Source organism: Anopheles stephensi, chromosome 3, assembly GCF_013141755.1.
Source record: "Anopheles stephensi strain Indian chromosome 3, UCI_ANSTEP_V1.0, whole genome shotgun sequence".
In the NCBI taxonomy this organism is placed as follows: Eukaryota; Metazoa; Arthropoda; class Insecta; order Diptera; family Culicidae; genus Anopheles; species Anopheles stephensi.
In genome coordinates, this window is record NC_050203.1 from 25,255,129 (window position 1) to 25,268,705 (window position 13,577).

Consider the following 13,577-nt stretch of genomic DNA (forward strand, 5'->3'; position numbering starts at 1 on the left):
ATTTAACTTTCGCTTCGGGGCGTAAGGGTCATTCTGTAGGAAAAAGTTTGCTCTCACCGTCAAATGTGCAACAGTGGCGCGGGAGTGGTGCGAATATGAAATGGACACCGACTCAACACACCGCTCAAGTATTCGTAGAACTCGCCGAGAAGAACCCCGTGAGAGCAGTTACTTTTGTTTCTGCATGGAATGAGACGTCTTTGGGAAAAAGAGGTAAAAGGCCCAAAGGTTGATCAGTTTTGCGATGCATCCTGGGTCTAGGTTTTAAGTTCTTACATGACAAGGTGTGTAGAAACCGAAGAGAGCTTTGGAGTTAGACGACCGAAGAACCGGGAAGAGATTGAAAGTTGGTTAACTCTAAAAACAAATTTTAATAAACATTTCAAAGAATGTCTTCTTTGCTGGAGAAGGGTTAGATGTATCCTTCTAATATACTTAGCTATTTATCAGATGCCTGAATTTCCTACTACAAGACCTGCTACAGAGTATGAGGATCATTGTGCAGCTCACAGAGCTCATCAATGTCGAGAGCCTTGCAATGCCCTTCAATATTTGCATAAGCTTTAAGAGTGAGTCCTTTTCCTCAACTTTCAATAGCGTTAATTAATTGACGTCTTAATCCACTAAATGGTGAAGTTCTATATGAATCTTGAACATATTTCAACTTCAATGTAGATATCTGAGGTATCTGAATCCTGGGACGACTTAAGATCTCAAATATTCCGTCTAACATATCAGTAATTTGCTTTCGTTTAGGCTAGTCTTAGACCGATGCATTTTTATTCTACAGTGTTTACCAGGAAATCCGACTTCAGAGTCTAGGTTATAGTCGCAAAATTGAAGAGGAGCAATTTAGTCTATTCTCTAATAAAGACGCTTGTATTGCAGCACCTCCATCCATTTTGCTATCTGCCCTGATATGATCAATATTCTGATGTAATTCTAGAGTCCTCTCTAATATTGTACAACTATAACATCATCGCCTTGAAGAACTAACAACTAAATACAATTCAAACTACAGAATACTAGTTACACAACACATTTTTAGGTCGTTAGGTAAGAAGTCGGTGTAGGATTGATCGGCAGTTGAATCAGATTGATAGGACTCAAAGTTCTAGAAGAGCACAACAGTAATCCTGGTCCTTGCCGCTATCAGGAATACATGAAGAGGAATCTTTTCCTTTTTCTTTTTAAGACCACCGAAATCCAGTTCACCCTAGTTTTCTTATTGTTGGCCCCAAAACTGTACGCTGTACCGGTCCGGTGTAAAACTTTGCACGAGCAGTACGCCGTTTCGCGCTAATTGATTCCTGTCGGCACAATTTTTAGTTTTACGTAAGACTCCATCACACGGATGCCTTCAGGGGATCTTCTCCCGATCTTCCCTCCAATGGCTCACCCTCCCACCTACCCCGCAAGATCTCCATCATATGATCTTAATGCTAAGTGGAACTGATTTTACTCCAGCCCTAAGATTCCTGGCGCAACCGGGGACCGACCCCTGGGTGAAGCGGGAATGTTTTGTGAAAAACTTTGGTGCAAGAATTTGTGTTGAAATTTTCTATTACCACTCACCCAAAACAAGATGCCCGGCACTCTTTTAAAACGATCCTTCGGGCACCCCTATGAGTCCGCCCCACTTCTCCACACGTCCCCCTTCAGGTTTGTGTTGTGCTGGATCGTTTTTGGTTGGAGAAAAAAAAACACCGAGCCCTGTTTCGTTTGCCGAACTTACGATTTACTTGGCCGAAGTTACACTCCGCGCAAAGTTGGCGGAAGTTGTAGAATGCCCACCGAGTCACACACCCAACATCCTCGCGCTGTTGCGATGGAGCTTGTGTTCGGGAACGGGGGGAAAAGCTTGGCAAGCACAAGGCATGTTTAAAATCTGCATTTTAAGCTTTTGTCGAGGAAGTTTTCTCCGGGCAAATCATCTTCCGCTCCAGAAACAAACAGCACGGACGAACCGAGCTTCTGAACGATTTTCAATTCCAGCGAGCAGCACACGGCTGTACATCTGTTTCTTGTTTTTGGTAAAGCGTTTTGTAGTAAAGAGTGCAGAAAACATGAATAAATAAATACCGACTAAACAGAAACAAAAATCATGTCCCGAAGAAAACAACGCACAACTGTTGCAGCAGGGACGGGTTTGTTGTGTACAGAAGTTTGCGTTCGGAGGGTATTTAGCACAACATTAGGCGCAACAATCATGCTTTCCTCATCTTGACGGTAGTGTAATGAGGAAGATTTGTTTGCCGAACGAACCTAAGAGATGGGATTATATTTCAGCCCAAATAATAAAGAACAAAAAAGTTTACTCATTCGGTTCCATCTTGCTGTCCTGCTTGAAATTGGATCGCTTTACGAGCCACCGTCGCGGTGTCTTATGCCCCCCAGTATCATCCCCCCTCGCCGCTACACCGCTAGACAGCAAGCGGGAAAAACTTTGATTATTAACCCGAATTAGGAGCCTCATTTACACCACCGCAAGTTTGTTCCCCCCTTCGGTACAAGTATCTCTCGCTTCGGTTCGATTTTTAATGAACGAATTTAACCACAAATTTTCCAACCTCGAATAACTGCGAGCAACATCTAAATGGGTATAATATCCAGCTCAGGACACTCGAGAAGCTTTCGCTTATCATGGGGAATAAGCGGTCCGCATAAAGTGACTCCCTGCCAGCAGAATTATGCGAAAATGATGCAAATGGCTGCTGCAGTGTGAAACTTTTGTTCAATACGGCCACCAACATCGACATCAAAGCGCCGAAAGAATCAAATCACGTGGGACCCTTGGTAAGGCTTTGCCGGGTCGTGAGGACCGATCGATGGAGGGGAGCGAGGAGAAGACACGTTTGCTTGTTTACGACAGCAATTATCGAAATCCTGCTCATCCGCCGGAAACTTCTGCCTTGCCAGGGTTCAGGATCCTGCGTTTTGATCAACTCTTCTACGCTGCTAGGATCGTTGTAAGCATCCCCCCGCCCAACCCTCTCACATTCCACGTCTCCAACTTGTGCTCAAGGGTGCCAGAGCTGTCCAGGATATATCTACGTCTAGAGCACAGCCTCTGCTCGGCTAGAAAGTTTCAACAGCCATAATACAAAAACCGAAAACATCATTGCTGGGCCCAGTTACCCGTAGATCGTGCAACGCAACTTTGTCTTTGGGGAGTGCTTAAGCCGAGCCGTCGTCGCCGACGCCGAATGTTCTTTTGCCAAGACCCAAGCCGGTAGGTGCTCTCGTGTCTGTTGACTTAAATCCCTTCCGCCTGCTCTCAAGACGGCGAATGGCGACGGGTCTGAAAAACGTGCCACATTGTGTGCGTTGCCCTCCACCCCCTTAGGGGCCTTTTTTGATGTGTCGCCTTATAAAGGAAGATCTAATTGACGAACACGGGCCGTACACCCTTAGTGGGTCGTAAGAGAGCGGGAGTAAAGTTTGTAATTAAAATTGCAATTATTAACGTCAATATGGGGACCCTTCGCCCCGATGATAGGGCTCTTAGAGAGAACAGGAGACCCTCCCATCGTGTACCAAACTTTATCACATTGCAAAATCACATTTTCTGCCGTCTTTTTGCCGGATGTTTTGCGGTGTTACCAAGTTACAAAGAAAGTTGCATTTCAATTTCATAAAAGTGGCCTCCTTCTTACTCCACAAAGCGCATAGGGGAGCTAGGTAGGTGATTTAGGTAGGGAAGCCGGGTGTGTTTGACATTTGTCGAAAGATTCTTACATGCTATCTACCCATATTTTCTCATCAACGTCAAAAGCATCTGATGTAGCTTGTATGAAAAAAAACGGTGAGGTTCTTCACATTACACACCACAAGCAGATGCCCAATGTGACCTTGCAGTTTTGCAGGAGACTGTCTGCAACAAGAATCGCCAACAACCATTTCCCACCGATGCAGATATGCTAACTTTGCATTTTACCACAACCCACGTTCACAAACACCAAAAGAAAGAAGAAAAAAATAGAAAGATGACGACGCCTGGAACAGTCGACGGCACGAAACGTGACTAATCTGTGCCACAACACACATGTATCACAGCCTGCGATAATGGTTCGTTCGTTTGTTAGAGCTAGCACCGGGACTGACCTTCTACGTCAGCGATCGATCGAACTTTAGCCTCTTCAGCGGGTGGTTAAAGGATACATCATCGTATCAAGGGGCCAAGGATACCCGCCCAGATTCATTTGGACCGATAGCGGGTATGGAACACACTGGAATGCGCAGTTTGCAGAAGTGCAACGGAAAATCGGAGAACACACCATCTCAAATGCGGCGCAATTTGTCGGTGTGTAATCGGTACCTGGGTTTCCTGGGTTCGCTAATGCCAGAATAATTACCAGTCTCACTTACGGGCAGCTCTCTCTCCCTTGGTAGGGCTCTTGTTTTGCGGCCGAAGGTATGCGCATTACTGGCTGCTTCGTCTGGGCTAGCCAGAATGGATTGGTTGCACGCCAGTAACACGCTCTAGCGTTTGAAGAATTTGATGTGAGTAATGCGAAATTGATGCTTTGAACTGTGTTGTGGGATTAATTTCATGGTAAATGATTTCATCCCCAATGGGTGTGATCGATACACCTCATGCTGATGCAGTTAGGATATGCAATTTGGTGCTAAATATCTGATAGAGATATATCAGGAAATCAGAATTCTGTTAGAGATACACCAGGAACGAAGGCAAACCTTATACATCCAGAAAAGTCCTCCAAGATCGTCAAATTCGTGATCTAATCTCTCTCGCCCACCATTTGACGTTGAGCAGTATTCAAGAGCTTTTGGATGACGGTCCCTAATAGCGCCAATGGACACTTAAAAAAAACTTCTAGGTTGACTTGAAACTGAATGTGACTTCCTAAACATGGGCACGCAAGCTCGATTCCGTGCCGGCATGAACGACAACCTTCCATAAACGGGTTCTCCATTCCAAAGCAATAATTCTTCCTCGCTGCGTTCGCGATTTCTTAAGGAAGTCTGATTTAAGCCAAGTCTATCCAACCAATAGAGCTACTCCAACCGTGCGCCCCCATTGTGTTGAATGATATTGGCAAAGATGATGAAAATAAACGAGGCGTATTTATTTTGCCTTCCGATGCCAGCACTGAAAATCCTTCCCGATAAGTGGCTCAAATTTCACCGCAGCTTGTCCCAGGGAACTCCATCCATTTCCACTTTGGATCGTCCGGGTGCTCAGAGCACTCACAGCAGGAGCCGGTGTGGTGGTGACGATGACAAAGCAGTCGACGGCACAAAATCATCTTTATCGAATCAATAACTTTGCATTTAACTCCGCAAGAAAAGGACGCTAGACGAGATGGTAAAGAACCACCACACCGCTGACCAAAGGACAATATGCTACGCGAGCTCGTGCAAGTACAAGAGTTTTGGGGCCCGGAGTTTCTCTTCGGTTCAGTCGGTACAATTACCGAGTGATCTTCCACGAGCGGTAGAGCTTTCGCCGACCGGGTATAGGAAAGGAAGTAAATAATAATGAGCCGGCTACAGAGAACACACAGATGGCACAAAGATGGTCAAGTGAGCCAGCCCTTTTGGCTTTTTGTTTTTTTGTTTTCTGGTCTATGAATATTCAGCAGCCATCTGTTGTTGGTGCTGGGAAAAGCGAGAGACAAAAACAGCAATCCCGAAATCGACCAGCTGTTCTGGGAGCCGATGATCCTTGTTTCGTTCAAACGGCGAATGCGAAATACCGACATTCGACCACGCAAATCATTTCGTGGAAACCGAGAGCGTAAATGCGACAAAAGCGAAAAACCCCGAATATTCGCAAACCGGGAGTGCATAATAAGGTGGGATCGAGAGCTTTTGGCTGAAGGGATTTGCAGTTGCTGGGTGTAGCGTGCAATTTGATAATTTCGTACTGTTTTACTGCTGCTGCCGATTCTACACATCCACCAAAGCTAACGATTCACATAAAGATAAGAACTTGCAGGCAGACAGCAACAACAAAAAAAAACCCCAAACAGAAAACCAATCCTTGCGATACATTGCACTGGCAGACTGTGGATAAAAAACCAGGGCATAAACAGGGGATGTAACGAAGCGTAGAAGCTGGTGCACATGACCGTTCATAGCACCTAAGAGACCATTGGCAACGGAGGTTTGGTCTTAATCCCTCGTACCTTCGGTACCTCACCAATTTGCATTGGGATGCTTTTCCCTTTTTTCTTTTTTTGCCCAACCCATCCTTAAGGTACCTTTTTTTTTTGCTTACCCACTTACTATTGTTATTGCACGTTCGTTGCCACTGCAATATCCTTTTTTTATATTTCGGTTTCTGTTTTCTTCTCCACCCAAACGAACTCGGCCGACCCGGTGCGCTCACTAAGTGTGCAGTAATCTTGCCAATGCAATTGCATTGCAAATGGGGATTTTATTTCCATTCTGGTCAGGTTCTTTTGCTTCTTGGAAACGCATTAAGATAAGCATTGGAAACTTAGTGCTTTCACATGAGCGAACGAACAATACACGGTAGCAAAAAAAAGAGCGTGGAAAATGTTGCGGAATTAGGTTAACGGTTCCAGATTTTCCATTCCTAGCATATTTACCCGCTATAAGAGAGATAGTATCTTCGGAAATTAGAATACTGGCATATTCTTTTATTTCAATTCTTTTTTCATTTATTTTTGATTAAAATGGAAGGTGTTGTTAAAGTGTTATTTCGTATGTTGTAGATAATATTGATACTTGTTGTACTGATATGAAGTCCAACTAAGTTTAATCTGTCTAACCAACCAACCATGTGGTTCTAAGCGCCTGGAAGTATGCAATAGCCATTTTTTGAAAATTTATTGTTGGGTTCTATGATGACTTCAGCTAAGCAATCTCACAACAGATAAATCAAAGCAGATAAACTTATCCTGAAGCGCTTGACACCTTTTTGACATATACATATAGTTTATACTATAAACTACCACAACGATTCTTCCAAAAGGCCAAAACGAACGATTTTAACCATCTGCTTGGATTCTATGCGGCAGCGGCGACAGCGGCATAAGTGTTGGCACGGCAGGACAAATTTTTAAATCCCATCCAGACCGCCTCCCCGTACGCAGGGCTGGCTACTTTGCTACGGGTAAAATCAAGTCACAGAAAGACAGAAACGGCAGGCGAAGACCTTTCGAGGTTGTAGTGCCAAGGAAGAAGAAGAAGCTTGAATCATTTTTTTTTTCATTTTTGTATTTTTGTTTGCATGGAGAGCTAGCAGCATTTCAGCCACAAAACGTCAACACATATACGAAAACCTGGCTTAGCCCATCATAGACCCCACTGTCTACAATAGCTAGCCAATTGTATTGACATTTCTTACGGCCACTCAATCACCGACCTTGAAGTCTTCTATACCTGAATCCGATTGGTCGACTAATAGCAAACAAATTGTGTATATCCACAGACCAAAAGCAAACAAGCTAGCTATGAAGCACTATCACGGCCATCATTAATACAGTCATTTTTAACTCAAGAAGGCAGTGCGTAATAAATGCAAACAGCTCTAATAAATCGCTCCGAGTTGGCGAGATAGCAAAAACAAAATCGCACCATAAATGAGCAAATGCGCTAGATTACTCCGCGGGTGAGTGAGCATTCTTAGAAAATCCTTGAAAGTTTTTGACTCATTACGCCATGCGGTACCGATCACACCAATGCTCGAAGGCAATGCCAAAGACACCAATCGGTGTGTGTATGTGTGTATGAATGAAAAAGCTTTACCACAGCTGTACCCAAACCTCACATAGCTCCATGCATTTAAAACCACCTTATAGAGTCATCGACGGAAATGTCGTGCAGTGCATGCAAACGAACTCTGCGCCTCCCTATCTTCCACTGTTCTCTCCTATCTTAAATTCCACACCCAACATCTTTTCCATGGCGAATGTAAATAGCAAACACTTCACAGTGGCGGTGTACATCTCACAATGATCGCAACAAATGGACGACGCCAATCGATGGGACCAACCAGTTGAACTAAGCAAACGGGATGCAGGATTTTGCCTCTTTGGTTAGGGTTGCTTCTTGCAAAGAGTGTGTTGCTTTATAAAGCAAATATCGCACCTCCAGATGAATTCAATTTGTCAGATTGCTTTGTTTGGTGAGCTGTGGCAATATTGTGTTTCGGTAAGACGAGACAAAACACCATCCAACAGAATTATATATTTCAGTAAATTTCTCTAGAGCAGACTCGCTTTATATAAATATGCAAATATTGGAAATAAACTTCGAGGAAAGATTGGAGAATTAAACTTCAAAGTCTGCTATAAATGCACCTCCGCACAACCGCACACATTTAGCTTCCCATAAACGTTTCAAGCCATAAAACACAAAACCACTCATCATCAGCATGAAGCCCCAGGTCTGTTACTTGTTGAGCCAGAGTCTCGGCCATGGTACGAAGCTTTGGGGGTCGATTTTGCGATGACTACCTATGAATGCACACACAGGCAAGGCGAGCGCTTGCCGTTTCCACAAAGGAATCTATCTCGCAAGCAATGTGCGCACCAAATGTGGCAAAACCGCGCAACTCAAGCACACGAATGGAGTCATCATCGGCCGTATCGTGTCGATCGCTTGGTGAGTGAGCAACCAAATACGACCCCCGGCTCTCGGATTTGCGTGGGTGCTGCCGATGGGTTCAAGTGAGCTTTTAGCATACGGTTGAGCCACATCAAGACGAAGACCATTCGAAGGCACACGTACAATACAATCAATCGAGAAATCGAAAGGAATCGCTTCATCGTGTTTCATGGAGGGAGGTCTGCTGGAAGCCAAGTACCGGAGAAAAGACGCACGAAAGCGTAACGTTAAGGATCCATTGTTTGAGTAGACTCTGCTCGGTCGGTGGGGAGGCGCACCGAAGTTGACGACGACACCGTATGGATGCAATTTATGCGTCTTTGGCGGATTAATAATGAGACCCCGGTGTTTCGTGACCCGATCAAGACGTGCCTTCCTGCAACTGCAACACCCCGTACCGTACCGGGTTTGGGATGTGTGTGCTCGGCGGAGCACAAAACTGGGTCGCACCGCCTTTCGGTGCGGCTAATCCTGATTGCGGGTAAGATTTATCGCCGTACCATCACCGCCGGTATTATCAAAAGGTTAAACTTTGTCCGGAGTTTGCCGATCAGCATAATAACTAGTCCGTTGCTGGGAGGACATCATAATTACACGGCATTGTGAATAATTGTTTAATGTTGGGGAATCGAAAAGAAATAGCAAGCGAAGCTCATTTTACACTTCATTGGCTTGTGGGATTGGCGAAGGATGGTCTATGATTGTCGACGAAATCGCTCGGGACACACACACACACACGTCATGTGGATCGATATGAGCAATTTACTCTCAATTTGACTGGTGAGGTAGGTTTCAACGGGGTTTGCACGGTGAGATATGGTGAGGTCAAACAGACAAGTGTGAAACATGTTGAACGAAGTATTGTGTTCCATATTAGACATTGGACGTTCGATGACAGGTACGATTTCGAAAGAAAGCATTAGACGAGACAACATTTTCCAAAACCGGTGCGTGTTTCCAACAATAACTTGTTCCAGCAATTGAAAAACCTCTTACGGCAAAGCGTACAAACATAGAATAATAATAAGGGCTAATATTTCGAAACATTCAACGACCTGCCCTCGTTCGTTTGGTGAACCAGCAGCCAGCAGCAATCTTTTATTTCTGTGCTGCATTGGAAGGACATTCGTACCAAACAATATGACAAGAAGAAAAGAGCTTAAAGACACAGTGCAGGAGAAGAAAACGCTCTTGACAGTGGCGGGACGAGAGTTTTGCGGGTAGACGTTTTCCCGAGAGCACACATCTTAGAGGCCCTACTTTAGCCCTTCTAACAGTCCACTTCTAGCGGGGGCATGGTGGAATTTCAATTTGGTTGACTGAATTTAGATTGAGAATAAATAGCACGACGGCAGCACACTGTCGTCTGTTGTCAGACCACCGTATGTAGGCCCCGGGTGTGAGTGACACTATAATGGAGTGCTGTGTATGGCTCTTGTCTGTTCTTTTACGTCAGATTTGAAGGTAAAAGGAAACATCGAAAAAGAACAAACTTTCTTTCTGTTCCATAGGACGAGAAAAATGGAAACAAAAATCAAAATCCATACAGGATATAGGAGAGACATCCTCCGGGCTCCGGATGCTTTCCGTTTTCTCCAACTGTCATCGTACTGTCAGGTTAGATGTGGGTAACGTGGTAGTTTCGAAAAAACGATACAGGGGGAAAATAATTCCAGCAACACTTCAAAACTTTACTACGAGTGGAAGCAAATAGCACAACAACAGAATCGTCGTTCAGAAAGCAGCACTGATGGACACCTGATAAGAAACACCCGTGGCTTACCATACAGTGAGGCTGTCAGTGAAGCTGTAAAGCACCCAGCACTTGAAACAAAGAATGCTCAACGCACAACATATTAAATAATGATCGTTTTATCTCGAGTGTATCTGTTTTCCAAGAGTTATAGCAGTGCACCGTAGTATTGCTGTAAAGCGTATAAAAGTTGTTCGCAAAATAATTCCACTTCTGTTACCGTCTCCGTTCGCTCAACACGCAGCGTGAACTTCTCAACAGCAACAGTCTATGCAGATTCATGGAACATCTTCAGCGTAATGAGCAACTTACGGCACACAGGTGATTGCTTTTAGGTTGTGCGCGAGAAGGAAGTGGAGGTCCTTTCCAGGAGTTTGGGGGAAAAGGAAATGGGACGAGTGGCCTCTTTTAGCTAAAGGTAACACGTAGCAGCCCCAGCTGCTGCTTGCTGCCGTTGTTGCACCTTAATGAGATGGTTTTGCTTTCAATATTCGCTCGAAATGAAGACGCACCCGCATCACGCGTCTCCGCGAGTGTTTTCATGATACTTCACTATCGGTGTATGAAAGAATCTTAATTACGATGAAATGGGTTTCCTCTCGTTCGGAACGCTCGGTGAAGAGCTTTGTGTAACTAGTTTGAGCAACATGAAAATAAGACGGGCTTCATTAAATAATTTCTATAATTCTTATCCTTTTTGGATGGGATAATAAATGTACTAATTAGGAAACGAGACTACTCATCGCTTAGTAATAGGCGATGGAGCTGAAATAGCATTGCTCTCATGCATCTCCCGGATTGAAAAGCGTTGACGCAGAGAACGCTTACACTCTGCTTTGCATCCCCGCCGTCCTGGGTTCAAATCTCGCAACAAAAAAGGTACGTATATTGAATTAAGGCACATAAACAAATGCTGCCAATACTGTGGGAAAATCCTTTTCACACTTACCTCTTGAGTCGTAGTAGTCGTCGTCGTCCTCATACTTTTCACCTTTCACCTGGAGATGGCCATGGAAACTGCTGCTAGCAACCAGCACCAGCAGAGTTAGAAGAAATCCTTTTGCCGGTATCATTGTGCTTACGATCCGTGCTACACGCACACACACAACAACACTTCACACACACACTATGCTTCTCGTTCGAAGCAAAACACGTTCAACACCACTCCCCTACAACAACGAACGCACACGGACACAACACACACACGAGACACAAAGGAATATGACGAGGTTTTCCACCCTGTATAAGAACCACGCCGACGTCTTTAACTGTACGGTTTGGAACAATTTCCTTCCGCTGTTTCCTTGCAATATGCTGCTCTGCAAGTAACTGAATCAATAGGATACTACTTCACCAAACACATACACAAACACACGGCCACGAATTTCCCTTCAGCAGAGCAGAGTGCACTGTTATTCCATGCTTGGGGGAAAACAAGTGGGTGAAGGTGGAGGGAGCCCAATGGGAAATCTATCCCCACACGCACACACACAGACACACGCGGAAGAGAGATCAACTCCCGGCACTGTTATTAACTTTACACTGGCTGGCTCTAGGATTGGATCCTTTCTGCGACAGATTCCGATGCCGATGTATGTAAACCTTTTTTTTAAGAAAAACACTCACACTATGATTTTACCGATTACTACACCCACCCACAAACGGTACGCGCTAGGAAATAAAAAAAAAAGATTTTAATCAGCAAAAGTACACACAACAACGCACAATGGAGGCAAAGTGGAAATTCCTTCCCAGCCACACAATGCATCGCGAGACGGCGGCATTGGTGGCGGGTGTGCATGGGAGATGCGTCTGTTTTTCTCAATGCACATGCACACGAAACAAAAACAAACGACACAATAGCCGCACACATCAAAGCAAGCAAGGCAAAATGTATGCAAATCTCGGGTTTTTTTTTTTTGCCTTAAGCACTACAAGTTTAGACGACGAGTTTGGACAGTCGCTTATTCACACACACACACGCGCGCGGTAAAACAGGACGAACAGGACGATGGAGCGATGATGATGGAGGCTTGCACGAACACCACCATAAAAGGGAACCCCCGTGTACACGCAATACAAACACAAAAAACCAGAGCGAGCAGCATAAGACAGCTACGAAGCAGGTTGAGTCGGATCGGAGGGTTGGTGAAATCCTTGAAATTCCCTCATTGTCCTTTCACTGGTACACACTGGATAGTGTTTGTGTGTTTCCTACTTTCTTTTTCGGCAAGCAAACACAACACACCAACCTGTCAAATTTACTTTTATCACACAGAGCATACTTTGATGTGCGTTTGTGTTGGCTTCAAAAGAACCTATGTAAAAGCACGCGCAACCCCAACATTCGATTGTTTTCACCAAACACACACACACACACCAACGCGCCCTGTATTGGTGCACTGCACACTCCAATCAAAGGCCGTACTGTGGATCGCTCCAAACTGCAATTGATCACCAACTATTGCAGTAATTTCGCAACTACGCCGTGTCGAGTGCATTTTCTTTGCCTTACACACATCCACCCCTTTTTTCGAAAACAGGTTTGGTAATGCGGGCAGATAGAGCGAACGAGCGAGCGAGATAGAGAAAGAAAAAAACATCCCTTTCGAAGCAGTGGCAGCAATCCGTGCTGCTGCTGCTGCTGCTGTTCGGTTAAACCAGCCCAACAAGGTAGCCTCTGACATTCTAACGGGAAACGGGCAAGATGCTCGCACCGAGTGAGAGGAGTTTTGATATCTTTTGCTTTCACTTGTTCAATTTCGATGGGGGGAAAGATGGTACCTTCTTTGGCTTTTGGATCCCGGGCCTGATGCACAATACTATCACGCACGCACGCACGAACTGTGGTGGAGATTGGTGTACGCCACCACCTGAAGCAAACAAAACAAGTGCGTATGGCATGGGTTGCTTTGACCTAGAGTGCGTGTTTCAGGTGCCGCGTATCGCAAGATAAAACGCACACACACGCACACACCTGGATGGTGAATACATGCAGCAGCAGCAAGTGCTTGGGATTGGGAAAAAGGATTTCACCCTTCAAGAGCGGGGATTTCTCTTGCAATTTTGGGAAAGGAAATGTAAAGCTATTGCAAGGGAAAACATTAACACCACGTTGAGGTAAAAGGAAAAAAAACACACGAAACAACACAATTGGCTGCTGATGATGAGTCACACACGTAGAACTAACTGCAATAACGCACACAGACAGGATAACACCACG

At 44.8% G+C, this 13,577-nt stretch overlaps 1 protein-coding gene across 20 annotated transcripts in view; it reads right to left on the reverse strand.

Annotated features, from left to right (window-relative positions):
* Positions 1 to 13,577, reverse strand: part of LOC118511404 (calsyntenin-1) — a 106,378-nt gene that overhangs the window by 92,036 nt on the left and 765 nt on the right. For 6 of the 20 annotated variants that reach the window (XM_036054438.1, XM_036054441.1, XM_036054437.1 and 3 more), the window contains exon 2: positions 11,304 to 12,025. In XM_036054438.1, coding sequence (XP_035910331.1) covers positions 11,304 to 11,427 — 124 coding nt within the window. In that variant the 5' untranslated portion in view covers positions 11,428 to 12,025. The other 14 variants (XM_036054448.1, XM_036054451.1, XM_036054452.1 and 11 more) reach the window with 8 other exon arrangements.